The sequence below is a fragment of the Falco punctatus genome (assembly GCF_963210335.1).
Source record: "Falco punctatus genome assembly, chromosome: 12".
In the NCBI taxonomy this organism is placed as follows: Eukaryota; Metazoa; Chordata; class Aves; order Falconiformes; family Falconidae; genus Falco; species Falco punctatus.
The window spans coordinates 7,040,267-7,066,644 of NC_137592.1; the positions used below are offsets into that span (position 1 = coordinate 7,040,267).

The 26,378-nt window shown below is 48.3% G+C and overlaps 2 protein-coding genes across 6 annotated transcripts in view; one reads left to right on the top strand and one right to left on the bottom strand.

Moving 5' to 3' along the window:
• Nucleotides 1-888: 888 nt before the first annotated feature.
• Nucleotides 889-12,053, top strand: LAMP5 (lysosomal associated membrane protein family member 5). The gene is made up of 6 exons (XM_080407758.1): nucleotides 889-1,739; nucleotides 1,999-2,171; nucleotides 2,359-2,490; nucleotides 2,571-2,676; nucleotides 4,086-4,274; nucleotides 10,839-12,053. The coding sequence occupies exons 1-6, from the start codon at nucleotides 1,700-1,702 to the stop codon at nucleotides 11,015-11,017; spliced, it is 819 nt and encodes a 272-aa protein (XP_080263884.1). The 5' UTR covers nucleotides 889-1,699; the 3' UTR covers nucleotides 11,018-12,053.
• PAK5 (p21 (RAC1) activated kinase 5) overlaps nucleotides 11,244-26,378 on the bottom strand; it is a 97,128-nt gene continuing 81,993 nt past the window's right edge. For all 5 annotated transcript variants that reach the window (XM_080407732.1, XM_080407731.1, XM_080407730.1 and 2 more), the window contains 4 exons: nucleotides 24,552-24,678; nucleotides 21,540-21,665; nucleotides 19,360-19,494; nucleotides 11,244-18,732 (listed from right to left, as the gene is read on the bottom strand). In XM_080407732.1, coding sequence (XP_080263858.1) covers nucleotides 18,577-18,732; nucleotides 19,360-19,494; nucleotides 21,540-21,665; nucleotides 24,552-24,678 — 544 coding nt within the window. In that variant the 3' untranslated portion in view covers nucleotides 11,244-18,576. The remainder of the gene's footprint in view (nucleotides 18,733-19,359; nucleotides 19,495-21,539; nucleotides 21,666-24,551; nucleotides 24,679-26,378) is intronic.

The window sequence follows — 26,378 nt, forward strand, 5'->3', positions numbered from 1 at the left end:
CTGAGGAAGCCAGGCACAAAGATCACCACAGGAATAGTCTGTTGCAGTCAAAGAGCCTCAGGTAAAATGATTTTTCCCCTTTATATAGTCCCGTGAAACTATTATCCATAGATTAATCCTGTGTCGTGACTGACACAGGTCTGGCTCTGTTTTGAGGGGCAGGAATGACTATTCTGAAACAGGAGGGAGGAAATGGCTAGAATATGTATGGCAAGCAGAAAGGAATTTCAACATAATAGTTACAAAAATCAGTTTGTTCCTTCAGTATGTGCTTTTATTTTTAAAGAGCTGTTTCCCAGCAAGAAAACCCCTCTCTGCAGGTGTGCCCTGGCAGAGCAGGGGCAGCTTCCCCGAGGTAGCTGCCCACAATCAGAACTCACCTTGTAGTACCTTGCTCTGCAAAACCCTGGACCGTTTCCTCCAGGCTCCTTTTCCTGAACTAGAGAAGCGAATTGCTAGTGAATCCCCGTAACGGTGCACGCTCCTAATAGCTGCTGTCCCTTTGACTTTTTACGAAAAATATCTGTGGTGTAGGGCTCCTGCTGCCCCTGGGACTAGTGTCTGTACGTTGTCGCTGTTCGGACGTGCTCGTTGTACGGGGCCGCGGGCGGCAGCGCCTTGAAGAGCCACACAAGCTCCCGCTGAGGGGCAGAAAAAATATTTTAACTTGGCATCATTGCCTGGCGCAAGGGAAAGGCGAGCCGAGCCCCCAGGGGCGTGGGGAGGGCGCTGGGGCCAGCGCTGCCTGCCCCCGGCCGCGCCGACCCCCGGGGCAGCCCGCAGCGCACCGGGTGGCACCGCGCCGCCTCTTCCCGCAGAGCCCTCTGCCGGCACCCCTGCTCCCGGTGCGGGGGGAACGGGGCCGGCACCCCTCCTCCCGGGGTGAGGGGGGAACGGCCGGCCGCGGTTCTGCAGGGAGCGAAGGGGACTGATTGCCCCGCGGGGGAGGCGGGCGGCAGGCAGCCCCCGGGGCCGGCGGGGAGGGGGTGGCGCTGCGTTACTCGCCCCGCGTTGCAGCCCCGTCACCCCGGGGCGCCCCGCACCCTTGAGCCTGGCAGAGACGAGCCCTGCGCAGCCCCCCCGGCACCCGGGAACGCTCCGCACGGGCACGGCTGTCCCGCGGGAGCTGCCGCCGGGCGCGGCACCGAGCGGGAAGGGGGGCAGCGCCGCGGGAAGGGGGGCAGCGCCCCGGGGAGGGGGACCCGGCCCTGCCCCGCGAAGCCCGTGTGCCGGCACGGCGGGGGGGTGCAGCTGGCCCGGGGTCCCCCGGCTCCCCCCTGCGAGGTCCCCGCTCTCCGCCGGCATCCCCGCGGGGATCCCCGAGAGCCCCTCCGGGGGCGCGGCGGGGACCCCACGCCGGAGGAGGGGAATCCCTGCTCCCCGCCCTGCCTGCGCGTACGCCCCGTCCCTCCGCGGGGGCGCCCCCACCGGCTCTGCCGGCTCCCCCCTCCCCCCCACACCCACACTTCCCCGTCCCTCCTCCCCGCCGCTCCGCAGCACAGTGCTTTTGCAGCCTGTGCAGCTCCTGAGACAGGAGGTGTTTCAGGGTTTTTTTTCTTCCGTTTTCCCGAATTTTTTTAAATTTCTTCATCTTTTTTTTTTCTTCTTCTTTTTTTATTCTCCCCCTTTCTTTTCTCCGGAGCGGACCTATTCGGAGGAGCAGCAGCAGCCGCGGACACGCCGGGGCCAAGCAGGGAGGATGGCTGGGGGGCGCCTCCCGGGACTGCTCTTCCTTTTGCGTGAGTATCGCCGCGGCGAGTCGCGACATGGAGCCCTGTCGCGATGAGGCAGCCCCTGGCTCCGAGACAGACCCGGCGCTGCTAGAGCACCGGTCCTGCTTCGCCGCCACCGGCTGCCCCATCTCCGCTGCCCGCTCTGTCGCGACAGGGACGCCCCGTCGCGACAGGGGAGCTTATTCCAGCGGGCGGGGGGCGGGCAGGGGGTGTTCAGGTGAGCTGGCAGAGTCTCGGCCGCCGCTCAGCGCATCTCTGCCCGCAGACGCCGCGGCTCGCCTGGCTGCCGAGCAAGAAGTTGAAAATCTCTCCGGGCTCTCCCCAAACCCCGAAAAGGACATTTTCGTGGTGCGGGAAAACCGCACGACGTGTCTCATGGCGGAATTCGCCGCCAAGTTCATCGTTCCCTACGATGTGTGGGCCAGCAACTACGTGGATGTGAGTGGGGCCGGGGGAGCGGCGGGGGGCTCGGGGCTGCAGCGCCGCAGCCGCGAGGCCGCGGCAGGACTGGGGCGGGGGGCTCCGCCGGTGCTTTGGGAAGCCCTGTGTGCCCTCCGAGGGTATTCACCCGGGGCTGGGGGCGGGAGCCGGGGCCGCCCGTCTGAGCCCCGCTCCCCGTTTGCAGCTGATCACGGAGCAAGCCGATATCCCGCTGTCGAGGGGTGCCGAGATGAAGGGCAAGTGTGGCACTAACGAGTCGGAGCTGGAGATCTCCTGGCTGGAGCAAGCGTACACCCTCAAACTCTTCTTCCTGAAGGTATGGGGCTCCCCCCGCGCCCCCGGGGGCTGGGGGGCACGGCGGGGCTGCCGCGGCCCTGACCGGTTCTGTCTCGGCAGGAGGGGCACAACACGTCCCGGGGGCCCGAGGCTTTCTGGAGGCTCAGCCGCATCCAGTTCACCTACGACACTGGCGAGCGCACCTACTTCAAGGATGCTGTCAGTCGTAAGCATCCTGGGGGGACGCGGTTTAAAGGGGATCCCTGGGGTCTGGCCAGCGGGGAACTGGGGGCAGGGGGGGGCGGGCGGGCAGAGACCAGCACCCCCGGGCTACTTACTCACTTAAATGCAGTTTATTGGGGGGGGGGCAGGTGCCAGTTTTAAACTACATATTATCTTAATCACCGCCGCTGCCGTGGGAGGGAGAGCCCAGAGCCCAACCTCTGTCTGCTTGCAGGGCTGCAGGTCCCCCTGACAGGGCAGTGGGGCAGGGGTCTACCTGGTCTGGAAAAAAAAAGTCTCATTTCCCGCAGGAGATGTTTTCTAAGGTTAATTTTCTTCTTGCTTCCAATGGTGGTTGAATAGGTGGGGAAAGGAGCTGTTTCCCAAGATAAAGATGAGGCGGACATCAATAGCTGTACCCCTGCATGCCACTGCACCTCAGACCCTTCTCTTTTCTCACTGGGTTTCCTTTCTTTTGGCTTTCATTTTATCTCAGTTTTGCTCAGAAATGAGTTGCCTTGCGTGAACATTGAAACGCTGTCATTTGCAAATTGTTCTTCCTCAAGATTTTCAAACTCCAGCAAATGGGGCGTTAAGAGTTTATGGCACAAGGCACGCTAGACATGGAGCTATTTTTCCAGCTGCTATTTCTACTGTTTGGGTCCCCAAAACACCATGGTGGCAATGCCTCAGCATCCCCTGCAAATGCAAAATGCTGATTGCCTTTCTGTGCTGCTGGAGGGGGAACAAAGGGCTGCAGAAGAGTGGGAGGTGGAAGGCACCCCCCAGTCCACCTCAATGAGCCGTATTCAGCTTTTATTTGTAAAGCAAGCTTGACATGATGGGAAAATATTTTCTCTGAACCTATAGTTGGGTGAAATGATCATGTTGTATTTTCAGGAAAGGTGATACGGCCTGTGTTGCTTTGTAGTGAGGTCCCCAAATTGCATTGCTCCTTCCCACCTGAATTCAGAGTCTAAGTGCAGCCACAGGAATTGCTGTTTCTCAAGTGTAGGGATTACGAGCACAGTCCAAGGATGAAACCTGCATACACACCAATAGAAACCAGTCCTCCGACTGCATGGACTTCAAGTCCTGCGAGATAAGCATAGCTGGCAGAAGCAGAACCAGCTCTCCCCTTTGTGCTGGAAGGACCAAGCGCTCCAGCTGTCCGTTCCTGCTTGCAGACAGCCAACCTGAGTGCAGGAACTGCCCTGGTTATGGGAGGGTGTCATGCTGAAAGCATCATCCCTCCCCAGGAGAATATGCTGCTTTAAGAGCAGTGGAGCATGTGGCCACCGCATCGTACACCGCCTGCGTATCCTTGTGTTCCGTCCATTAGCTTTGTTAATAAAGTCACGTTGGTCCCCCAGAGACGGGACCTGACCTCTGCTGTTTCTGCCCCTTGGCCAGCTGGGAAGCACACGGCCAGCTCGCACCGGCTCTCTGCCCTGGTCACCCCGGCTGGGAAGTCCTATGAGTGCCAGGCACAGCAGACCATCTCCCTTGTCTCCAGCGACCACCAGAAGTCTGTGCAGCTCTTGCTGTCGGAAGTGCGCCTCCAGCCCTTTGATATCACTGCGGATTTTGTCTTCAGTGAAGGTAAGGTGCAGGGCGAAGGCATGTCCTGTATCCCTGAGATGTTGACGCTGCTGTGACCTTTGGGGGTATCACAATGTTCTGAAGGAATCTGGGTCCCACCTTTATCAGATCACCTGCTCTTCCCTCCAGCAGGTCTTCAGTGCTCCCTGCAGGCCCTCAAACCCATTCCCTGCCTCTGTGGTCCCAAAAAAAACTTTACAGATTCAGCCCAGCTGCTCTTTGGTCAAAACGTGGGCTATTGTTGCATGTACCTTGGCTTCTGTAAGGACTTACCTGGCTAGGTTTTCAGCAAGTGCCAGAATTGCCCAGTCCCTGGGGAGCCCTGCAGGGCTTCAGCAGCCCCTGCACATGCAAGGTGCCTCGGGACAGCTCCAGGGGCTTTTTAGGGCCACTGCACGCCGAGGGAAGCTTGGGGCTGCAGTGGCAGGAGATAATTGCGGTGCGCGTTGCTGGCTTCAGTTTGATTAATGCTTGTTGCAAGGGTGAAGGAAGAGTAACAGGGACTTCAGCGAGGCACCTCGTGTGCCAAACACATGGGACGCTGTTCCTCTCCTTAGGTTTCTTTAACATTAATTGTGGATAAAAGAAAATGGTAATTAACGTGTGCTGTTTGTATCAAAAGGTTGTACTGAAGTCAGCAGCAATGCTGTCGTGGGGCAGAATTCCTGCAGATTTTGCCTTCCTTTATCCTGAAGAAGCCATGGTGCTCCTCCTCCCCGACTTCCCCCTGCCTTTCCCATCAGGTTGAATGAGGGAGCGTAAACGTGCTCACCTGAATTCGGGCCTTGAGACTAGTCCCCTTTTTATATTGCTATCTTAGCAAATTAACTCCATTATTGTAGTAAGATGCAAATAAAATTTGTAATAGCCAAATCTTTTAATAAGGAGCTAGAAAATAATGGTGTTATTTTCAAGCCTGGCATTAAAAACCTGGGGTTTTATTATTTTGCACATGAGAAATATTTTAGAATGCAATAAAAAGCCACCACTGCCTATAGAGCCAAGCACTTAAGCTCACGACTTGTGTTCCTCTAACTGATGTAGTAAATACATGCTATTATGTACACTGGCTCTGGCAAAGCTCTGTGTGGCTGAATTACTCATGGCAAGGCCAGTGTAGTATGGAGGTTTTACTCATGGGCCCAAATAAATCTTTTTTCACTCCCATTCCGCCCACCCCCCTCCTTTAAAGTATAACCACGTTTTGCATAGGTTATGTTACAGGGAGAAAAAGGTAGAATTTAATAGTTTCCTATAATTGTTTGTTGGCACATCTTCATCCTCTCCTCCTCCTGTGGATCCAGGCTTCCTGCACTCAGGATTTGACTGGGCAGACCTTAGAGGCTGAGAGAAACATATTTAAAATACGCAGCTCTGGAGTCAGTTTTAGCTGTTATGTCTCTGTGATACCAAACTCGTCAAGTCCGAGAGCTGACAGTTAAAACGACCAAACTTGAGGTTCGTTGCCAAAGGGAACTACCTGCCTTTTTCATGATACGTTCTTTCATATCAGGCAATAAATTTGTTTCTGTTTTTTTTGTTTGTTTGTTTTTGGGTTTTTTTTCCCCCCTTGTTTTTGTAATTTGGGCTGTTTTTTTCTCCAGGACACAAAGAAACCCTGGTTGGTTTAGCAATTTTAAACCCGTGCAGGGAATTTTCCTCCTGCGGAAAGCACGGTTTCTCTCTTTGTCAAGCTTTCTGGTTTTTTTTTTTGGTTTTGCTTTCTTTATTCAAGGACACTTTTTTTTTTTTTTTTTTTTGTTGAATTCCACAATTTTGTTGAATGACGTTAAATAGCAAAGAGCACCTGGAGAGGATGGTCAGGAATGCCCAAGAGTCATTTATCAGTGACGCTTCCCAGGGCTCTGCCGCTTCTCCCTGTGGCATGTCTTCAGCACATACATGGCAAAACATGATCCTTTGTGGGGTTTGAGAATCACTGCCAATCTTAAATTAAAGCAATTAGCCTTCTCCTTTTTGGTTCATTAATTTCCCATTACGTAAAATTCCTATTAATTATGAACAAGCTACAGAACATTTAAAAATATTATAGAATAGAGAAAGAGACCTGCTAGAGCAGAAGAATCGCTGAGATGCAGGAGGGTCAGGGCCCTTTTGCTGCAAAGAAACTGAGGGAAAGGTTTTGTCATTAGTCCTGACACTGTCCTGTCTGGGATGGATTAAAAATATTGTAGGGAGTAATGGGATTGATTTTATTTATTTATTTATTTTGGAATGCTTAAACTCGTGCACTAGAACATATTTTTTTCATTTTTTTAAGATGCTGCTTCCAACTATCACATATACATAAATATATGTAAATACATATATTTACCTATTTCATTGCAGAAGCAGCAGAACATTTTTTTCATTCAGAGCTTGGGATTTTGTAATTTTTTTTTTAAAATGGGGAAAATGTGTGTACATTTTTCAGCTTAAAAGATCAGTAAAAAGAGCTGGATTGAGAGGGTGTGAGGAAGACCTTTAAATTGACAAAAGAACCCCACAGCAATTGTCAGCTCTTGATTTTAATCAAAATAATGCAAAATACTAATACAAAGGGATACAAAGGCTGAGAATTAGGGACCAGGATCTGGGAAGTCTCGTCTCCCTCTGAGCCACCCCAGACAAGGGCCACGTTTTCTCAAGGGTCCTTGGCACCCAGTAGCTCCTTTTGCAAGGTATTTGGCCACATTTAAAAAAGCACCTGGACTTTTTTGGGGGTTTTGTTTGTTCGGTTTTTTTAAGCAAATCACTTAAAAATGCCCATCTCAAAATCTGAAGAACTCCATCATACCATGCCAGACACAACTGGGCTGTTTTCCCATCCCTTCGAACAGCCCCTGCACTGGTCCTCAGGCTTATGGTCGTGACTGTGGGAAGCAACTGCTCCCTTTACAGCGCTGCTATTTGTTCTGCAGAAGGATGCTGAAACAAGAAAATGGGCCTGTTGGGTGGTTTTATAGCCTAGTGCTGAAATTGGACGAGTGCTCACCATAGAAACCGTGGCAGTACGTGAGCCTGGGTGAGCAGGGTGTTGGAGGAAGTGCAGCACAAAGAACAATGAGGAACGTACCTAAATGCCTCCGTTGTATCCGCCTGCAGTCTTTGTTTGGCAGGGCAGGGAGCGGGGCTGCAGGGTAGCACCTCTCCAGCACAGGGGTGATCCTGCCAGGTTCGGGATGCAGCAGAACTCCCGGCATCACCTGAACTTTTCATGTAGTTAAAATTTGCCGGGGATCTTTTTGCTTTCCTCGACTAAGGGGTAATACCCAGCAATCTGGGAAATGCTGAGCTCCCTGTGGAAAATTTGACGGAAAGGGCTGTTTTCCTGCAGAAGGCATTGATTTAAAATAGATAGCAGCTCCCAATGGGATGGTGTTTCCTTTGTCCATGCATCAGCCAGCCCGCCTGCCCGCACTGTGCTTGACTGGCTGAGTGTCTGAGAGTCTGCTGCGGACTTCATGCAAGCCCTTCTCCCCTCCTGCTCCCTCTTTACCTTTTCCTTTGCTGATAGACCAGGAATGATGCCTGTTACCTACCTCCCTGTGGTGTTGTGGACATTGGTGCCTATGCAATGCTTTCAACTCTTGGGGTGAAAAATGCTGTGTTAATGTTAAAGTACATTGTTATAAATGTGAAAATAGTTTTATATTGTAAAATGATGTGTTTAAACATTAATGTTAAAATACAAAATTCATCCTCTTAGTAGTCAGAATCTGGACAGCCTTAGTTCTGCTGCAGATGTGTTTGTGCTTAGCACTTGGCTGTGCTCCTGTGCTCCGTCCCCCACAGCCCCATTCCCGTTCTTCCTACACTCTCCAAAGAGCCCAGACTTTGGTGATCTGCTCCAAAAGGAGAAAATGAATGTGTCTGTTGAGGAGAAAGTGTTGGTAAGGCGGGAGGTGGCTGCTCTGCCTTTACTACTGGGACAGAGTGCTTTCTGCCCGGGGAGGTGCAGTAGTGTCTGACTGGGGAGAGCAGTGTGGCTGGGGGGTGCTGCTGGAGACTGCGAGCTTTGCTTTACTTGTTTGGTTGTCCCCCAACCGCCCCCCCCCCCCCCCCTTTGGTTTTTTGGTGTGGGATTTTTTTTTTAATCCATTTTTAAAAATGTCAGGATAAAGAACTATCATCTTTGGCCGATTGCAGGAGTTGACACCTTTTTGAGTTGTGACTCAGACACTCAATTACAGCTAATGGCTTTCTGTGGGCACCAGAGCCTCAGCCCTGTCCTCTGGCGTGCTTTGTGCTCTGCAGCCAGTTTGCTTTGGCAAAAGCTGGGAATTCATATCTTGCAAGCAGGTGCTTTAGAGTTGGGTTAGCCCTCTGCATCACAACGCTGGTGCTTTTAGCTCTGCCTTCTTCGCTGGCTGCAGACCCTCACATTCACCCCATGCTCCTGCAAATGCGGCATCGTTCTTGTTTAAGGAAAGGCATGCGGGCGAGCCTGCCATGTTTGAGCACAGGTGAATGGCCTGGGTTGGGTTTACAGCAGGCTTGTTTCAATTTTCTGTAGGGTTTAAGCTAAACCACTTTCAAAGCAAATATTAGTGCCCGTAGGAGGAGATTGCGGCAGCTGGGCTAAAGCACTGCTGGCTGGCACGTCGGCACACCCGGGCCCGTCGGGCTGTCTGCAGCCGTGTGGTGAGTGTGCAGGAGCTCCCCCAGCACGGAGCTTTGCTGTAGGAGGGGTGCTGCTTTGTACCGCAGCGTGGGTCGGGGGGGTCGGAGCACCCCTGGCCCCATGGCACTACCCCCGTGTGTGGCTTTGCTCTGTCAGGTCCGGGGCTGCCACCCTGCCACTGTGTCTCTGCTTTGGCGCTGCAAGTCTTGCCAGGCCTTAGCATCCTTAGCCGGGAAGGATTTCATAAAGCTCTAGAAACACAATTGTGGGAGCTAAATAATAATCAGGATTTTTTTTTTCTCTTTCTCCTTAATAGAAACAAACAAAACCTCTGCATTGCAGCTACTGCTGAATCGCCTGTAACACTCCTGGTGATTAATCACTCCTCTGGTGAAACAGTGAGCAACTAGAACCGAGAAGGGCATTTTTTTGTTAGACTACATTTCACTTTTGCTTTTTTGTTTCACTTCATTTACAGCTTGAAAGGTTTCCTGATGGCATCGCTGCAAGCCTGGTGCTGGGAGGAGGTCTGGCTCTGGGAGGCGACAGAGCTCCTGGAGGTGTTGGCACTGCTGGAGATGCATCGGTGCTGTCACCTCCTGCCTGGGCCTGGGGGTCTCTGGGGTTTTCCTGCTCTTTGCCACATGCTGTTAGATTTGCAGAGCATTTGCTGTTGATGGTTATCGCAGGTCTCTGCGTCTTGCAATCAGCTGTCTGGGGAACCCATCTGGATGGTCTTTACCAATGGGAGGAATTAGTGGGTGCCCTTTGTATCTGCCCATCTAACATACAGCCTTTATTTCTATCCACTTATCTATTTCTTATATCTATTTATTTATTTATTTTTAAGTAATTGCTGTTTTCATTACAACTCTAGTACCATCAAGAAGACCATCCAGAGGCCAGAACACTGTTCCTTCTGTACTTCGTAACCTTTTTTTTTTTTTTTTTTTTTTCCCCTAGAGTTGACATTTTTCTTCTTTTTGGTGTGGCAGCTCCATCCAGCAGCATCTGCTCTGCCTGTCCATCAGTACGGATAATCAACAGTCCCAGGGGGGAAAACGTAAATTGTGATCCTGTCATACAGGCCTGCAGTAGACTCTGGAAGTGTGAGGGAGCTGAACCAGGATTACCAGTGTAACGTGTTTCCTAACCTTGGTGGCCTTTGCAAGCTAAATAGACAAGTGTTTTACCATTGTAGCTGCAGTTCTTATTATTTTCTGTGGTTTATTAGGCTATGACAGGGACTCATAGGCCATAGAGAAAAACACTGGGGAGGCTCATGTTGCTTCTGCTCATCCTTTGCTATATTTGACAAAAACTGTGGGGTGCCAGGATGCTGTTTGACCACCAACACACAGAGATGCTCTGCCAGTGCTGGTCAGCTCTCCATGGGGAGCTCACAGAGAGGGGAGAGGTGCTGGCATGTAGAGGGGAAGAATCTTTTAACCCTGAGCAGGGTAAGTGATGGAAGGATTGAAGACTTACTGATGTTGTGGGCTTGTGATACAGTATTTATAGGCTTTCTAACTAAATAGACAAAGCAGATCTTCAGCCAGTTGGTGGACTTAGACTTACGCTCTCCTGCTCCTAACAAGGCCATTGCTGTGCTGTTGTGGCCGAGAGGCCTGAGGAGGAGCTGAGGGCAACAGAAGCGTTTTTTCCCACTGCATCAGCTGGTGTGATAGATGTTACCTCTCCCTCCAAACCCGGTGTGGTGACTGTGATTTCACTTCCATCCAAAGCAGCTGATTTTCTCCCTGGGGCTCCGATGGTGGTTGCAGCCTGTCCTTGCTGCTGCAGCTGGTTTTGCTGCGCATGGACCCCCAGCGTGGAGCTGTGACTCTGGGGAGGTCAGTTCACTACTGCAGCGAGAGTTCAGATTTGCAATGGCTTATTCTTGTCTCTCTCCTCTGTCCTTTGTTTTTGTGTCCCTGCAGAACACAAGTGTCCGGTGGACCAGAGGGAGCAGTTAGAAGAAACCCTGCCTCTGATTTTGGGCCTGATACTGGGGCTGGTTATAGTGATAACCCTCTGTGTTTACCATATCCACCACAAGCTGACAGCCAACCAAGTGCAGATTCCTCGCGACAGATCTCAGTACAAACACATGGGATAGGGGACAGGATCAAGAAGCCCAAATATTTATCAGGTAGAAAAAAAGCAAAAGCACTTTTTTCTATGGGTGAGGAAAAGTTGTGGGGGGGCAAGAGATGGTATTCACAACACCTAATGGTGGGTGTTTTGTGGAGACACACAAGTTAAGGTTAGGCTTTAATACAGCTAGTGCAGAGCCATAGCTGTCTTTCTGTAAGAGTGGGAGCATCCGATTCTAGGAGTGTGTCTGTGGCAGTAGGTGGTGTGAATACCTTCTTAAGCAGCTGGGCTGATCATCTGGAAACAGAAATGCTTCACATGTCAAAGTTTAACATTGGGGCAAAATTGGCCTTTTTTCTTTTTTTGGGGGGAGCTTTTTTTCTTTTTTTCCATCTCAAGAGACTCTAACCTCCCCAATGTGCCGCTCTTGCAGCGTTCAGCCCTCTCCGTTCATGTCCGTGCAGGGAGCAGGGCTGGGGGATGGAGCCATTGCACAGACTTCATTAAGGTCCTCTAGTGAAGGGACTCAAAGCACATTCCTGAAGCTTGCACTTATGTTAAGGACAGCATGAAGGCAATACAGGTGTGTTTTGAAAAAAAAATTAGATTAATAATTAAAGGCCAGAACCTCAAGCTGGTATAAATTAGAGCAGATTGCAGCCAGCTGAGGAGCTGACCCCACACTTGAGACTGACTGAAGAAAGTTTGTTTTTGCTTCTTGAGGCACATCTGAAGTAAAATTAAAAAAAAAAAAAGTATTGATAAACAAATTATAAAGTGCCATGCTACTGCAAGTCAACTGAGAAATGCTTCTGGCTGGACATCCTGCACGTATTGTGATTGTGGTTGAGATGTTACATTGCTACCTGCAACTGATATTTTCACAGTGAAAAAAAATAAAAAAGAAAGCAGAAATGTTAAAAGTTACTATGCAGATTATTCAGGTATAATCTAATGTAACAGAAAAAAATATAAGGGAACCCTTGAAATCTATCCTTAAATGTAGACAATTTTTAAAATTAATTAAAACATGTACATATATAATACTTGATTTGCCTTCTTATTTTGAAATGATGTAATGCTTTTTTAAACTCCATGGTATCTAATGGAAATGGTGCAAAAATACATAATCTGGATGGATGTTAAATGTAGGATTTATTCTAGCATGCATATGGTTTGGTGAAAACATGGTGGTGGCTTGGTATTCTGTGATTTATTGGTTATTTCTAATATCGTTCTAATCTCTTGGCTGGTGCTTTCTTACATGTTTGGTGGACAGTGGTGCGTTTCACTCCGGTTTTGTCTGGTTCCCACTGAAACCTTTGCCGTTCCTTAGCTCCAGTGTTCCCGCAGCAAGGGTTGGTCCAGAGCTCATGTTCGTTTAGGGTATGGGAAATATCTTGTGCTTGAACTGATTTGATCCAAACAGGGACTCATGCAGACTCTCCTCTTTCAGCTTAAAACAGGGTAATAAGCATAGTAAGACAGTAATTTCAATGTTGAGAAGTGCAAGAGGAGAAACTTAACTGCTTTTTAACACTGCAGCCTCCTCCAAAATTCATGTTTTATTTTTTTAAATGAAGGTGGATGCAAGCAAGTCTTCCTTCAGTCCTGTCTTATTCCTGGTCTCATTTCTATGTCATGCTTGGCTTTTTGTTTTCTCATTTGGATGTAAGAAGCAAAATTATGGCACTAATGATGCTTGCGGCTTTGCCCTTTTCTTTTACAACTCCAGTGAAAAGTGTTCTGGGCGGGCTTCAGGCTGACCCAAGTGCCACTGCCTACAATGAGCTGATTATTTTTTTTAAAAAAAGGTTCTTTTAGAGGCAGCCAGAAAAAACTGTAAGTAGCAGGAGGGTGAATAAAAGGATTAAAGGTTCATCCTTAATAGAGAGGGGCTGTAGTTATCAGCTTTGTCCTGCCTTGCTCTTGTCTGCCCTCCAGCCAGAAAGGCTCTCCCAGCCAGTTCCCATCAGCCTGCAACATCTGCTCCTGCATTTGACATCACAAAAAAGAAAAAAAAGGAAGGAAACAGCAGAACTGCAGATGCCACAGGAGCCCCTCTGTTGTCACTTATCTTCTGAATAGCACATTTTGGCACGGCAGCTGCAGGAGCCATTGGGATGGCACGGTGGTGCGGGTGAGCAGCACTGGGGCAGGACACAGTGGCAGGATGGGGACGGAAATTGCACCCCACTGGAGACACCTCAGACTCACTCCCCACCTGACCGATTCCCTCCCAGGGAGCTGCAAGTCTTTGGTGTCAATAGGAGCAATTTCTGCTGGTTCAGTTGACTATAATTAAGATACAAAAGAGTTGGGGCATTGTCTCTGAAAAATGGGGGGAGAGAAGGACTTTGTGGCTGGAAACAAGGAAGAGGGTCCTGGTTTTCCCCTGTGCCATCTGTTTCTCTAGGAGAGCCCATTAGGGCTTTTTCCCTCCTCCTTTTCACATTCATCAGCACCTATCCCTTTTTTCTTTTCCCTTGAGAAACCTGAATTAGTCGTGTGTCCACTTAGATATGGAAATTTTAAATGGGTGACATATAAGAGATTCTTCCCTTTCACTTGTCTTTAGTAGTAGCTTTACCGAGATAAGGAAATGCACATTGCAGTTTTTTATAAGTTTTTGATTTCTGATGCCTCTCCCCTCTCCAGTTTTTAACTCCCTGAAGGGATGGCCGGACCAGTAGTGTACTTGCATGGCTCAGCTGCTTGCCATGAGCCCTGGGTGTGCCCAGCCTCGTACTAAGGCCAGTGCATGGCCGCTGGCAGAGGCAGGGTAGGTGCAAAGCATTTAAAAATACACAACCGTGCAAAGCCTTTATGCTGCTTCCTCTCCACCTCCTGCTTTTACCTGGTGTGATGGCTCCTCACACAAGCCATTGCTGGCAGTCCCATTTGCGTTACAGTTCCTTGTATCCCACAGAAATCATACTTATTTTGCAGAGTGGCTTTGGAGGCAGGAAGGATTGTCCACGGCCGGTGAGGGTTGACAGATACTTCTCAAAACCAGAGCAGAAGGTGGCAAACCCACCGCTCTGCACCCTTGCAGCGTTTCATGGGCTGTGTTTACTTTCTTAGCCTCCCTTGGAAGCTACAGTTCGGGGTTTACTTGGGGCTGTTTAAAGGCAATAAAATGTGGGACTTGGCTGTGTCACTCTCAGGAGAGGCAGTGGCCAGGGGCTGGAGCTACTGGCTGAATGTTATCTCCAGGCTGTTTTTGGAGCAGTCGGGAATTTGGTGTGTCTTGTTCAAGGAAAGCTGTTGGTAGCTTTTAGCCCCTTTTGTGGTGTTGCTTCCCCAACTGCAGAAAGTGAGCAGGATCTGCCTGGTCTAACAAGGAGATGCGCTCGAACATCTACATGTATTTCAGATGAAAAAAATGCTCATTTATGGTTGACTCGGCAAACTAATTTTAATTAAACCTGCAGTGACCTTTTAAGGGCTGTCATAGCAGAGATGCCCAAGGAAAACCTCGTCTTCACCACTCGCAGGAGACTGTCCTTGACGGATCCCAATGCATGAGCACTAGCCAATGCACTGAGGTGGTGGCACTGGCCATCTGACGAGAGGACAGCCCCCAAGGCTGGTGCAGCCCTCACAGCCCTATGCCCATGGACTGTAAGAACTTTTTCAGCTTTTCATGCCAGATGGTGGAGGTTTCCTGTCAGCAGCGCTCAGCAGCACCTTCAGGGTGAAAGTGTCTGTGAGCTATCAGGAACAGAGGTGCGTGAATATAGTAGTTTCTTGATTTTTCTAAATTAAGATAGAAAATGATTTTTTTTTTTTGATGGACTGAAATGTTTTTTTTCTCTTTGGGAAGAAAGAAAATAGAAACAATTTTAGCTCAGTGACAGTTTGCATTGTGCTCCAGACTGATGTATCTTGTTTAAAGTTAAGATTTTGAAAGAAACCCCTTTGAATCTTTTAATTCTTTCCATCCTTTTGTTAACACTATTAACTGAATTTGGTCTGAATTTTCCATTTTTGAAAATTTATTTATGAGAGGTTAAAAAAGCCATCCAGCTTTGCCCCTGCCCATCAAACTACAGTGGCATCTTGAGGATGGCAGCACTTTTATTGTGATTTAATTTTATATTTAGCTTTCATTCATTGACGGCTTATTATGAGATAGCTGCAAACCTGGAACACTTTGCTTTTTAGATGTTTATGAACACTAGTAGAAGGAGTGTAAATATAAGAAACTTATCACCCTACTGAGCTCTATAAGGACCTGTAATAATTAAGCACTTACTAAAGCAGCTCTTAATGACTTACACAGTACTTACAATTAGAACTTTAATTAGAAATTATCAATGTATTGCTGAGGAGGGGAGTTACATAGCCAGTAAATGCCCTGGCCTCTGGTACTAAAATTACAAGTATTTGTGAATATTTTTAGAGCCGGTGACCTCGGAAGCCATCGTTCCTTAGCGACAGGCAGAACAGATGCATTGGAGTAACTGGCCGTACGCGGGGTCAGCCTCAGCTGGTGCAGAAGATTAAGACCTTTTCTGGGTGAATGGATGCTCCCAACATCTGGTATCTAAAAAAAAACTAAAAAGAGTGTATGTTTTTGCTGAGATGCCCAACAAGGGCAAGTCTGTGCAACCCACAAGGTGATAGTGATGGAGGAAACGGCTGGTGAATGACAAACAGGTGCTCCAGGACTGGTCCCATCTGGAGGGGGGAAGGTCACAGGGAGGAACAAAATTAGTGTCCAGTGTCAAGGTGTTCACAAAGGCTGATGATATAGATTTGAATGATTATTTCCCTCTGTTTTCCCCTCACTTTGGGATTTATTTTTGTGTGCGCTGTGTTTAGGGGTTTTAGCTCACAGGCTGCCTGGTTTTGCCACACTCCCATAGCTCATCATAGGTGTTTATGCAGTGATTGTGCCATCAACCAGGAGAAAATACTATTGACACTGAGACGCTCTTTTTTTGAGGACGCTCTCTTGTAATTTGGGAAATGATAGCTGGACAGCTCTATCTTCCAGTATCTTAAACTAATAAATACAATCAAAAAGTACAGAACAACCTGCTTTTTCCTGCCCATACAGGCATGACACCTGAAATCAGGTTCCCATGGCTGGTGGGCTGGCACAGGTTTTATTTTTGATCCAGTGGCTTTCCTAACCCCAAGCCCTCAGGGGGCTGGTGCTCATCCCCTGCGACCTCCGCTGGGGCTGGGCTTTCCCAGCCGCTCCCCACCCAGGAGCCAGGGCACGGCTGTGATGAGCAGGAAGGAACCAGGGCTGAGCCGCTGCCTTTCAACGCAGACATGGCCACTGACTTTTAAATCTATATATATATATATATGTTTTTGTATGTGTGTTTATAGCGCACATTCTAGACAAAGACCCTTTTTTTCTTTTTATTTGCTTGGTCCAATACTGTACGACTCAATCAAATAGAAAATAAAAGCAAGGCATGGGGGAAAAAAACACACTGAGAATTAAAGAGTTTATTAATTAATTTATTTAACTTGCATGTGCATTTCTCTCACCAGTAGTTGGTGTTCACAAAAAAAACCTTTGAAATTGACAAAACTTTCAGTAAACTTGATGAATACAGTTTAAAGTATCTAATGATAAGAAAGTTGCAGAAAATTCTTCACTTGTACAGCCTAAAATGTGCTGAATCTGGAAGAAAAAACCCCACCAACCCCAACCCCTTTTTTATTCAAAGATGGTTAAAAAAGTTTCCTTTATTTAGTGGCTAGTATTACAGCTTTGCCTGTGTGTCATTGCCTTTACTGTGCAGCCTGTTTTCCTGAGTTGTCAAGACTACAAAATAGAAACACCTTAGGACACGGTGGGTGCTGCCAGGTTTCAGCGGGTGGGTACCGGGAGAGTGTTCGTGGTGGGGCGGCAGGAGCAAACGTATTTGCTTTAGTGTCTTCTCAGTATGTGCAAACAGAGTTAAGAAGAGAAAGCAGTGGGGAGTAAGACACACAGATGTAAGAACATTTATTCTATTCTGAGTTTGTATTTATCTCCTCTTCCCTTTCTGTTAGTTTCCCTCCCTTCAAATATTCTTTAACTTTTTTTAAGGGCAGTACTAAAGGAGCTTCTTTACTATTGGCAACTCTTTTTGTCCTGGAGGAAGATCTACAAGAAACAGCTCCTGCCAGATTTAGATGTTTGTTTATAATTTACTACAATAAATAACAATTAATTTATTCACTATGAAATTCCATAGTAAGAAAGAAACTAACTGTTTTCACAAAATTGGCTTTGCATTTCTTAATAATATTGTAAAATGAGGTCAGTAAGGAAAAAAACAAACCCTTGAAAAACATGGCTTTTGTATCATACATAATTAAAAAGAACTAATCGTTAATAAATAATATCCATTTATAATTGAAATAATTATGAAGCACTTCTAAAAATTTTAAAGGCAAATCTATTTAGGCCTACAGTTAACATGCAGAGTCATCCAACAAATAACACAAAATTGCACCGTAGTAGTCAACTGTTGCATCAACATTCAAAAAGGTCTAGACAGCAGCACGACTTCTTCTCTATGGCAAACATCTCGTAACGCGTCACAACAGTCTGTCTGAGCCCTGGAGGAACCCGCCGGGTGGGCGGGCGGGCGGGCAGACGGACTCCTGCCCCTCCTTTCCACTTCCAGAGCGTGACAGAAATAACGGAGGTTTCTGTGATAACAAACTGGCCTGGTGGTGTCATAAAGCGATGGGACCGCCATGGCACAGGAGGGTGACCCTTGAGCAAAGGTACGCCAGGTGCGTTAGCTCCCACCGCTGGAGAGACGGGCAGGGAGACCCTGATGACCGCCACCATTCAGCAGCAGCTCTGATTGCCACCGCGCCACCGGTAGCGGCGAGAGGGCGAGTGCCCATGGCCAGAGGGCCCGTGCTCCCACAGACAGGCAGCGATGGCTCCTCGGGCTGCTGTGACGGTGGGACGAGTGCTCTCCTCACCCCCGATGGAAAATCTGCAACACCTTCTAACTCACTCAAGGTGTGTTGGTTTTTTTTTTCTCTTTTCAAAAGGGTTAAAAAAGTAGGAAATTTAGCTTCTCAAATTCTTGCTAAGTTACACTTATTACTTCAACTAACACAACAGTTACATGACAAAGTACTGCAAATTATCAAAATGTACTGTACAGAAAATTACAAATTTGTTGCAAAATACATTGCGCTGCTATGACTGAGATAAAAAGTGCTTTTTTTTTGTCAGAAAAGTGTTCTGAAACAGAAGTGCTGTAGCCTGCAATAAAATTCTGATGTTTCACTCTGGTTGTGCTATCCTCTACTAATTATCTTTCCAACCTTGTTTGCATTTGGCGCCTTCTGCCTAGATGGCTGAGAAGACAACAGCACTGGGGAGCGACGGCCCACGGCGGAGCATGGCCACCGAGCTGTGGCCAGGATCACTCCCCGGTCCCTCGCAGCCCCCGAGGGCACCTCCGTGGGTTTTTATACACCGCATTATTTCCGCAGGGCTGGTTTTCCTCTGCAACTCTGCCTGCGGTTCCCACGCAGCTGCTGGGATTCCTGCGTGGCCGTTATCCAGACTCTGCACTGACATCCTGCGAGAAGTCACCGGCTTCAGCGATGCCTGTGCTGCCTCATGAGGGGCACGATGCAAGAAGGGGGCCCAGCCAGTTTAAGAAACGGGTGTCTCAACAGTTCTGGTGCTGTGGCTCTTTGTGAGGGCTCCCGCACCAGCATCGAGTCCAAGAAGCCCCGGAGGACCGAGGAGACCTGCAACATCGCACTGGCATTAGGGGCGGACAAAGACACCCTTTTCCAGCCTACGCTGGGTCTGTGCATGCTGCTTTTCTTGGGAAGACAAGGGACACACCGAGCTTTCCTATGGCAACGGAGGTACTGAGCTGAAGGGCTGTGTGTCTTCTATGTGCCATTAACGTTCAGAGTATTTGGGCATCGGCGGGGTGCAGAATGGCACACGCTCCCCAGCTCTGCATGCGGCGGGTGAGAAAAGCACTACCAGATGCTGAGGGCTCGGGTCTGGCGTGCAGAGGCTCACCCAAAACGGGGGTCACCCAAACACTCTGGCACTGGGCGTGGGTGAACCAGCCTGCTGGCAGCAGGGCCCATGTGCCAGTTTGCTCGGGCCCTCGGGCAGGGTGGGAAGCGGAGGGAGCACGAGGCTCTGCCCAGCTCCCTTTGGGAGCAAAGCCAGGGCTGGGCACAAAAAGGCTACGGCTCGCTGATGGCTTTGGCCTTGGATCCTCCCCACACCTATGTGGGACCCACAGGTGGTACCTTAAAAATGCATTTATCCGTGGGGCATGGATGCGTGTGGCTATGGGGTTGTCACTAAACATTTGCACGTGCAAAACCCTCATCAACTATGGAAAGCCTGACCTTGTGCATGTCCTTCACGCGGGGTGGCAAGTTGTCCCGGATTCGGCGCATGGCCTGCAGCGGCGGCTCGTTGAAGTAGGGAGGCTCCCCGTCTATCATCTCTATCACCATGATGCCCAGGGACCAGATATCCACCTGCAAAACACAGCCTGTGCAGAAACACCACCGGCAGCGCCGCGAGGGGCAAACGGGCTCAACACTGGGCTTCAGGCAAACCGCTGAGCTGGCTCACGCTGTCGTACCTGCTGTCTGTGGCCAGTCTAAGCCAACGGTCTGGTGAGACATCTCTGTAAATCTTTCTTTTTTTAACCAGCCAACAACAATTATTTCCTTCTGAGCAGTAAGTGCACTGAAGAAATAAACTAGCAACAACTTACAAATGCAGGTCTGCAACTGGTTTAGGTGATGCCCATGGAAGCACTGCTAAGGCATGCTCCTTTGAGAGGCTGGCTGCACCCTCCTGTGCTGCACTGATTTGCACCCACTGGCTATTTACCCCAGGATGGCTCTGCGATGCTGCAGAAAGGTGCAGCTCATGGGAGAGGAGAGTATGATGCAGCTGCTGTGCCAACCTTAAAGACTGCAGGAACTACTTCTGAGACCCCAAGGCAAACACACAAGCACTTACTACACCCAGGCCCGTTTCCAGGGAGCACAGGTAACACCTTAATGTAATTCCTTTGGAAAGTGATTCAGCTACAACTGAAAAAAAAAACCCCACACCTTTCCCCCCCCCCCCCCCCCCCAGTCCCGGCCTGCTGCAGAGCTGCTCCAGAATCCCCAGCCTCTGACAACTGTAATTTCTGTCACTTGCCAGCCCAAATACAGCCAAGGCCTGTTCACGCGGCTTTTGCTCTTTTGCCAACACTATCCTTCAGCTTAAAGCTCTTTTTTTCTTCTTTCCCTTCTGGTAGGGAAGCCTAAATTAGTCGTTAAGTTCAGCTACTTTATAATCCCTTCAGTGTAATTAATGGGCTAATAATAGCTGATGTTATTATCCCTGAACAGCCTTGTACAATGCCACATGTCCCGGGTGAGCATCAGTGCCTGCAGGGTGCTCTCACCCTCGGGCCCACGCTCCCCTGCCTGCACCAGATCGGTCCCTGCAGCGCCGTCTGAAGACACAGCGTCTCCCATCTCATTCCCCCTTCTCTGCGTGTGTGGTATATATATGTATGTGTGCATATATATATATATCTATATCTATGCATATCTGCGTGTAAATATATATCTATATATATTTGTCTTGGAGGTTCGCACTCTGCAGCTGTTACTACAGGCACTACCAAGCAGCAGCTGACTCCCCTCACCACGCAGCGGAGAAAATGCAGCCGCAGGGGAGGCATGAGTCACTGTCACAGCTGAGCGCGGGAGAGGGGATGCTCTTCCCAGGCTGGCAGCGGTGAAGTGCCGTGACTCAGGGCTTCCTAACGGACGGGGTACGGCACGGCAGAGTAGCCAGGTCCCCTCCTTGCTGGTCTCATCTGAAGGGCTCCAATAAAAACACGCGAATTGCTTTTTTCAGACCATTTGGCAGTGCTTAAAATAGTTCTCGCAGACAGGCTTCCCCCCCCGTGTCTCAACTAATGAGAGCAATGACTGCAAGGAATGAGCTGATGTGGGGACAAACGCTACAACAGAGGGTGGCAACCCAACCCACCCAGCCAGCTCCTGTGTTTGGGACCCTTGTGCCTTTGCTGGCAGCCTCTGGAGGAAGGGGATTGCAGCAGTGCGGATCTCTGCCTGCAGGTCTGTGCAAATACCAGTGGGACCTGGCTGTGCCGTATGGGCACGCGATTGAGCTGCTGGTTTGGCATATGCAGGTGTAGGCACCTGTAACTGTGGCTCCAGCTTGCAGGTTTGATATTAAAGATCATCAAATGGTCTTTCACAATGTGAAATGATGCCGTTTCCTTTCATACAGCACCCTAAACTAAAATATGTAAAGACATTACATTTAGTGCGCTATTATTTAATGACTTCATCTCGGAGAAATGCTTTAAAACAAGGCAGATGTGGCACTCTGGGGCAAACACGACCGCTGCTATTCAGCATATCTGCGTAAACGCGTTTGAACTGCACGGGTCTGACAGGGCTTAGTGGGGCCAACCAAGGCAGCACACAGAGGGAAAACAGCCACTCGGGGCCCACACGGACATGCGGAGCTGCGCCGGACTCACCTCGGTGCCGTAGGGCAGGCGGGATATCACCTCTGGTGCCATCCAGTACGGCGTCCCAACGAGCGACTTCCTCCTGGGGACCTCCTTGGACACTTGGGCACAGAACCCAAAGTCGGACAATTTTATCTGGGAGGGGAAAATAAAAAGTAAAAAAAAGAGAAAGCCCCTCCTGACTAACAAGGCAAATTCCTCTGGGACACCGGTCTGCAGCTGCAGCGGGGGGGACACAGGGCTGAGTGGCAGCGTTGGCCTGGGACGGGACAGCAGCACAGCTCTGGAAGCGTGGCTGGAGACAGCACCGCAGCCTGGGGAAGGTGCAGCTCGCTGAAATGAAGGCGAGGGAAAGGAGCAGGGAAGAGCAGCAGCGGTGCTCGTTATTAAGATCTCCTGTCATAGCTCATTGCCTCTCCAGCAGCAGAAGATGCAGAGGTGATAAATAGCTTATAATATTTAAAAAATAGAAGGAAAGCAAAACATTCTGAAGTAACAGCGTTTTATAATGAATCTATTATTGCATATATATATACGCACCCCACATTTACAGTCTATGTATGTACAGTGATATCCAGTAACATACGTACTTCAAGTGATACACCACTCCTATTATTTCTATCAGGTACATGATCTGCGAGTTCACCAGAAAAGTTGCATTCATGTCGTTTTCTTTTACCACAGCGAGCGTGATCTAACACTCAGAGAAGGCGAGCCCCCTGCCAATGATTTTTCAAGACTAGGACCTCACACTGCTGACAGTCACTAAAGGAACTGCCGTCTTTATGTAGCAGGGGAGCTAATTTGGGGAAGGCAGGCAAGGGTACTTCCAAAGGCTCTTCCAAAATGGTTGTAAGAGATAAGGAGACCTGCTCCCTTTGCTTGGGGAATTAAAGATGGTACTGTCCTTGAGTAGCTGTGGCAGTGACCTGAAATAGAAATAATGGGATACACAAGCACTCCAGAGAGCAGCTCTTGCTGCATCATGTGCCTGCTCATACTTCTATGCCAGGGTTTTTTTTACAACGAAAATTATGGAAAATTATCACCTCCCCCTCCCCGTTGCTGTACAATGCCAAGGTGAAAACTCCGCGAACTCCCAATCAAAACAGGCTGGGCTGAGTGCTGGTGGCACCACCCCCTTCCACAAACAGTTTGTTCCTTAAACCTAAAGTCTGTTTTTTCTCCCTCCCCCAAGTATTTATTCGGAGGCCTAGAAGCTTTTATAAGGGTTTTCCAGGACATCAGCCTAACCCCCATCACCCAGCTATACACCACACGGTGCAGCCACGACCCATGGCCAAGGTCCATGTGCCACGTATCCACTGACGTACTCGGCCCCTGGGGATAGGAAGGGAGCCCAAACAGTCCCAGGACAACCGAAGCGGGAAACTGCATAAATCCCTGGATTGTGCAGACCACCATTTAATTATCGACACTGATTCTTCTTTTGGATTCAGTACAGACATCGCTTTTTTTAAAACTAATGGTATTATTTTTAACAGAATTACAAAGTGATTGTTGGTATTTCTAAAACAAAGCCAATAATAGCCCAGTTCTCCATGATAAATCTATTTTTCAGTTTACAGGATGAAGAATCAAAGAAATAATACGTATTTTGGAAGCAGAGCCCAATTTTCTTTTGTAGGAGCACAAGAGGTTTTGCATATCTATTGCTCATTCAAGTACATAAAAGAAGACAATTTTTCTCAAAAAAAGATAATTGCACAACACAGCCATGAAGGAATCTGCAATGCAGATAATAAGTACTGGAGTAATGAGTATAATGAGGCACTGTATGCAGATCCCGGGAGCAGATCAGATGCTATTTCAGCAACATGGATTGAAATCGCAACTGAAAAACTCCTACACGTGTGGTATTTTCTCCCCCCAGCAGGACTAACAGGAGCAGCCTGTGACTGCTGCAGGAAGAAAATCCCTCTCCTTTGCTGAAGCGGGACCAGGCCTGGGAAGCCAAGAGTTTTACCTGCTGAAGATCTGGGTTTGGTTCCAGACCGACTGGGTGCTCCTGGCTCTGTCTAGCCTGCTAAGTCATGCTTTAGACAGTGTGTAACGCTGGTGGAGCAATCCTTATAGCCCTGCTTACGGGACTCACTGGCCAGAAGCACATTAGTTACTATTAAACTGTCCCAAGGGGGCCACAAGGTGAGATGCAATGTAGTGCCTAATTCAAGCAGAAATTAGGATCTTCTATTTAAGAATGATTTGCCTCCCTCCACCTAAGCCTTTGGGTGCCCAGGTTTTAGGTACCTCAAGTTTTACAGCTCTGTATGCCCAAACCACTTTTCTCCTTGTAAGGAAGTAATTTCTTAGGGACCAAACACTGCTGAAGTAGTATTTTTTTGCGTGCAGACTTTAAGCACGTCATTTGCAGCATTTTGTCTCCTTCTCTTCCCACTCACTAACAACACAAAACAAGACCAACTCATTGACAGCAGCATCCCATCCAAGTAAATGGAAGTGCGGAGCAGGCATTATCAAGCATCTTGTAAGCGTGCCTATGGTAAAAGCTACTCTCACCATCAAGGAAGTGTTTCAGCAGTAATGCTGAGTATTGCTGTTCACATAGATTGATGTTAGCCTCCTAACTAGCTTGAGAAAACGGAGCAAGTGTATAGAAGCTTGCTAACTTGCTAACTAAAGGATGTATTAAATATAGTAAAAAGAAAGTTTTTTTCTGAGGCGCATGGGAGCAGGAGTGGCGCAGCGTAAAGGAAGGTCTCCTGTCACCTAAACATCACCCACGTGGCATAGTTTCTCCTGCCACTGCCTTCTGATGGCTCCGATCCCCCCAGGGACTCTGCATGCAAGCGCAGATGTCAATTACCAGGCAGGCCAGGCCTGTGTTTTTCTGATTCAGCTCTCTAACAAGTTATTCACAGGTCACAGCCCTTGGTTTCACATGCCTGGCTTATTTTTTTTAAGTTAGTATCACTATGAATGTGTACAACTATTTTCATGCCACCCCAAGAGACAACAGGCAAAACAGTGGGTGCTCACCCTCCCATCGCTCGTGAGAAGGATGGAGTCGCTTTTGATGTCGCGGTGGATGACGCCTTGGTTGTGCAGGTAGGACAGGGCTCTCAGGACGGACAGGCAGACGGTCGCTATCTGCTCCTCGTTCATCCTGAAACAACAAGGTGGAAAAACAGTTGAGCATTAACAAAGACTGTGGGAAAGGGGAGCTGGAGCGAAGAGGCACCAGTCCCCCTTCACACCAGTATACAGCCAGCCAGGAACTCTGTGGGGCAACTCTGGTCCTATTTCTGTCAAAAAAGGGGAAATGAGGGATAAGGAACAACTCTGCAACGAGGTCTGGGTAAGTGTCCCTGCAGCACTGAAGAAGCAGAGTGCACTACGTGATGTACAGAGTCTGCTTCCCTCTGGGAAATAACAGAAATGCCTTATTTACAGTAAACTCACTGCCTGCCAAGGAGGGCAAATCACTACTGGGATGGAAACAAGCATGGAATAAATATGAGAAAACACACCCTTAACTATGCAGACAAAACATCAGGCCCTGGGTGTAGCTCTTCCAGAGTGTTTATCTGCTTTTATGCCTTCTATAAAAATATTCAGGGTACTTCAGTAGAAAAAAAAAAAAACAAAACCAAAAAACCAAACCAGCAGGAGTCCTCATTTCTGCGTACACTTGCAAAACCCCTCTGGAAGAAGCCACCAGCCACAGCACAACAGTGATGGTCGGGATGGGTTGTGCACCCTGGTACTGCTGCCCCATCACTGGGTGTCTCCAGCGTCTCTACTACATGGCCAGAAAAAGACCCGTGAAGATTTCTGCTTTAACTTTGTGTACCATTTGCAGTATTTTAGCAAAATCTTTGAGAGAAGGTCATGCAATATAAAAAAAACCCAAACCAAAACCCACAAAAACTCAGAAGATTAAGGAAAGACTATTTTGAGTTAAAAAATAGATGACAGCTCTCAAGAAGTGGTGTACTGGGAACATCTGTTTGCCATTAAACTCCTGTCAGAAATATCTAAGATAGAGCTCTTAATGTTTTGGGGAGCAGTAGTTAATAAATGACTTGCAATATAGTGATTTATTTCAGCACATCAGCTAAGGCAACACTAAAAAATAAAATACCTGTGTTACAACTCTGCTTTTGATAGGAGCTAAGAGCATCATTAAACCATGAGAGAAGACAAATTTTCTAACTGATTACTCCTTGCTTTTCTTATTGCTCACCTAAATACTCTCCCACTGGTTTGGTGTGGAAATTTTGATTTTTTTTTTTATTCAAAGGGAAAAAATGAAATAAAGGATCCCTCTTTCCTATCTCATTTTATCGTGCCTTTATGAGGAAAAGGTGATTGAAAAGCAGATGTAAAGAGGGCTGTAAAACCTAATGTGTCCACTCAGACAAGGATGACCAGTTCTATACACTACAGCTTTTGTGCTGGCAAATTGCCTTCTTTAAAGGTACAACGTTACCCAAAATATGGGAACAAGCTCTACTGTAAGCACAAATATTCTGATAGAAAAATGCTTTCCCATCATGTTTTAGGCTTGGTTTGCAGTTAACGTTTCTGACAGTGTGGTTACATGGGTTATGAGTATGGAGAGAAATCACCCTCAGAACTGATGTAATTATGACAGCAAAACCAATACAGATCATCGAATAGGGAAAAGATATTTTTTTTTGCCGTGCTAGGAAGTAATGCATAAAAGTCGTGTGGCTGCTAAATTACCTCCTAAAGTGCTAGCAAATCCCCATCTACCAGCAAGCTGTTTCAGATCCTTCTTTCCTGTCCATTTAAAAAATATTGGTACCAACAGGAATTCATCTGCATGAGCCACTTATTTAT

Bases quoted from the DNA above. Each gene is read 5' to 3' on its own strand.
- LAMP5 (XM_080407758.1), top strand. From the start codon at position 1,700: ATGGCTGGGGGGCGCCTCCCGGGACTGCTCTTCCTTTTGC. The intron at 2,172-2,358 runs GTGAGTGGGGCC...CCCCGTTTGCAG, and splicing joins GGGCCAGCAACTACGTGGAT to CTGATCACGGAGCAAGCCGA. The intron at 2,677-4,085 runs GTAAGCATCCTG...CCCCTTGGCCAG, and splicing joins CTTCAAGGATGCTGTCAGTC to CTGGGAAGCACACGGCCAGC.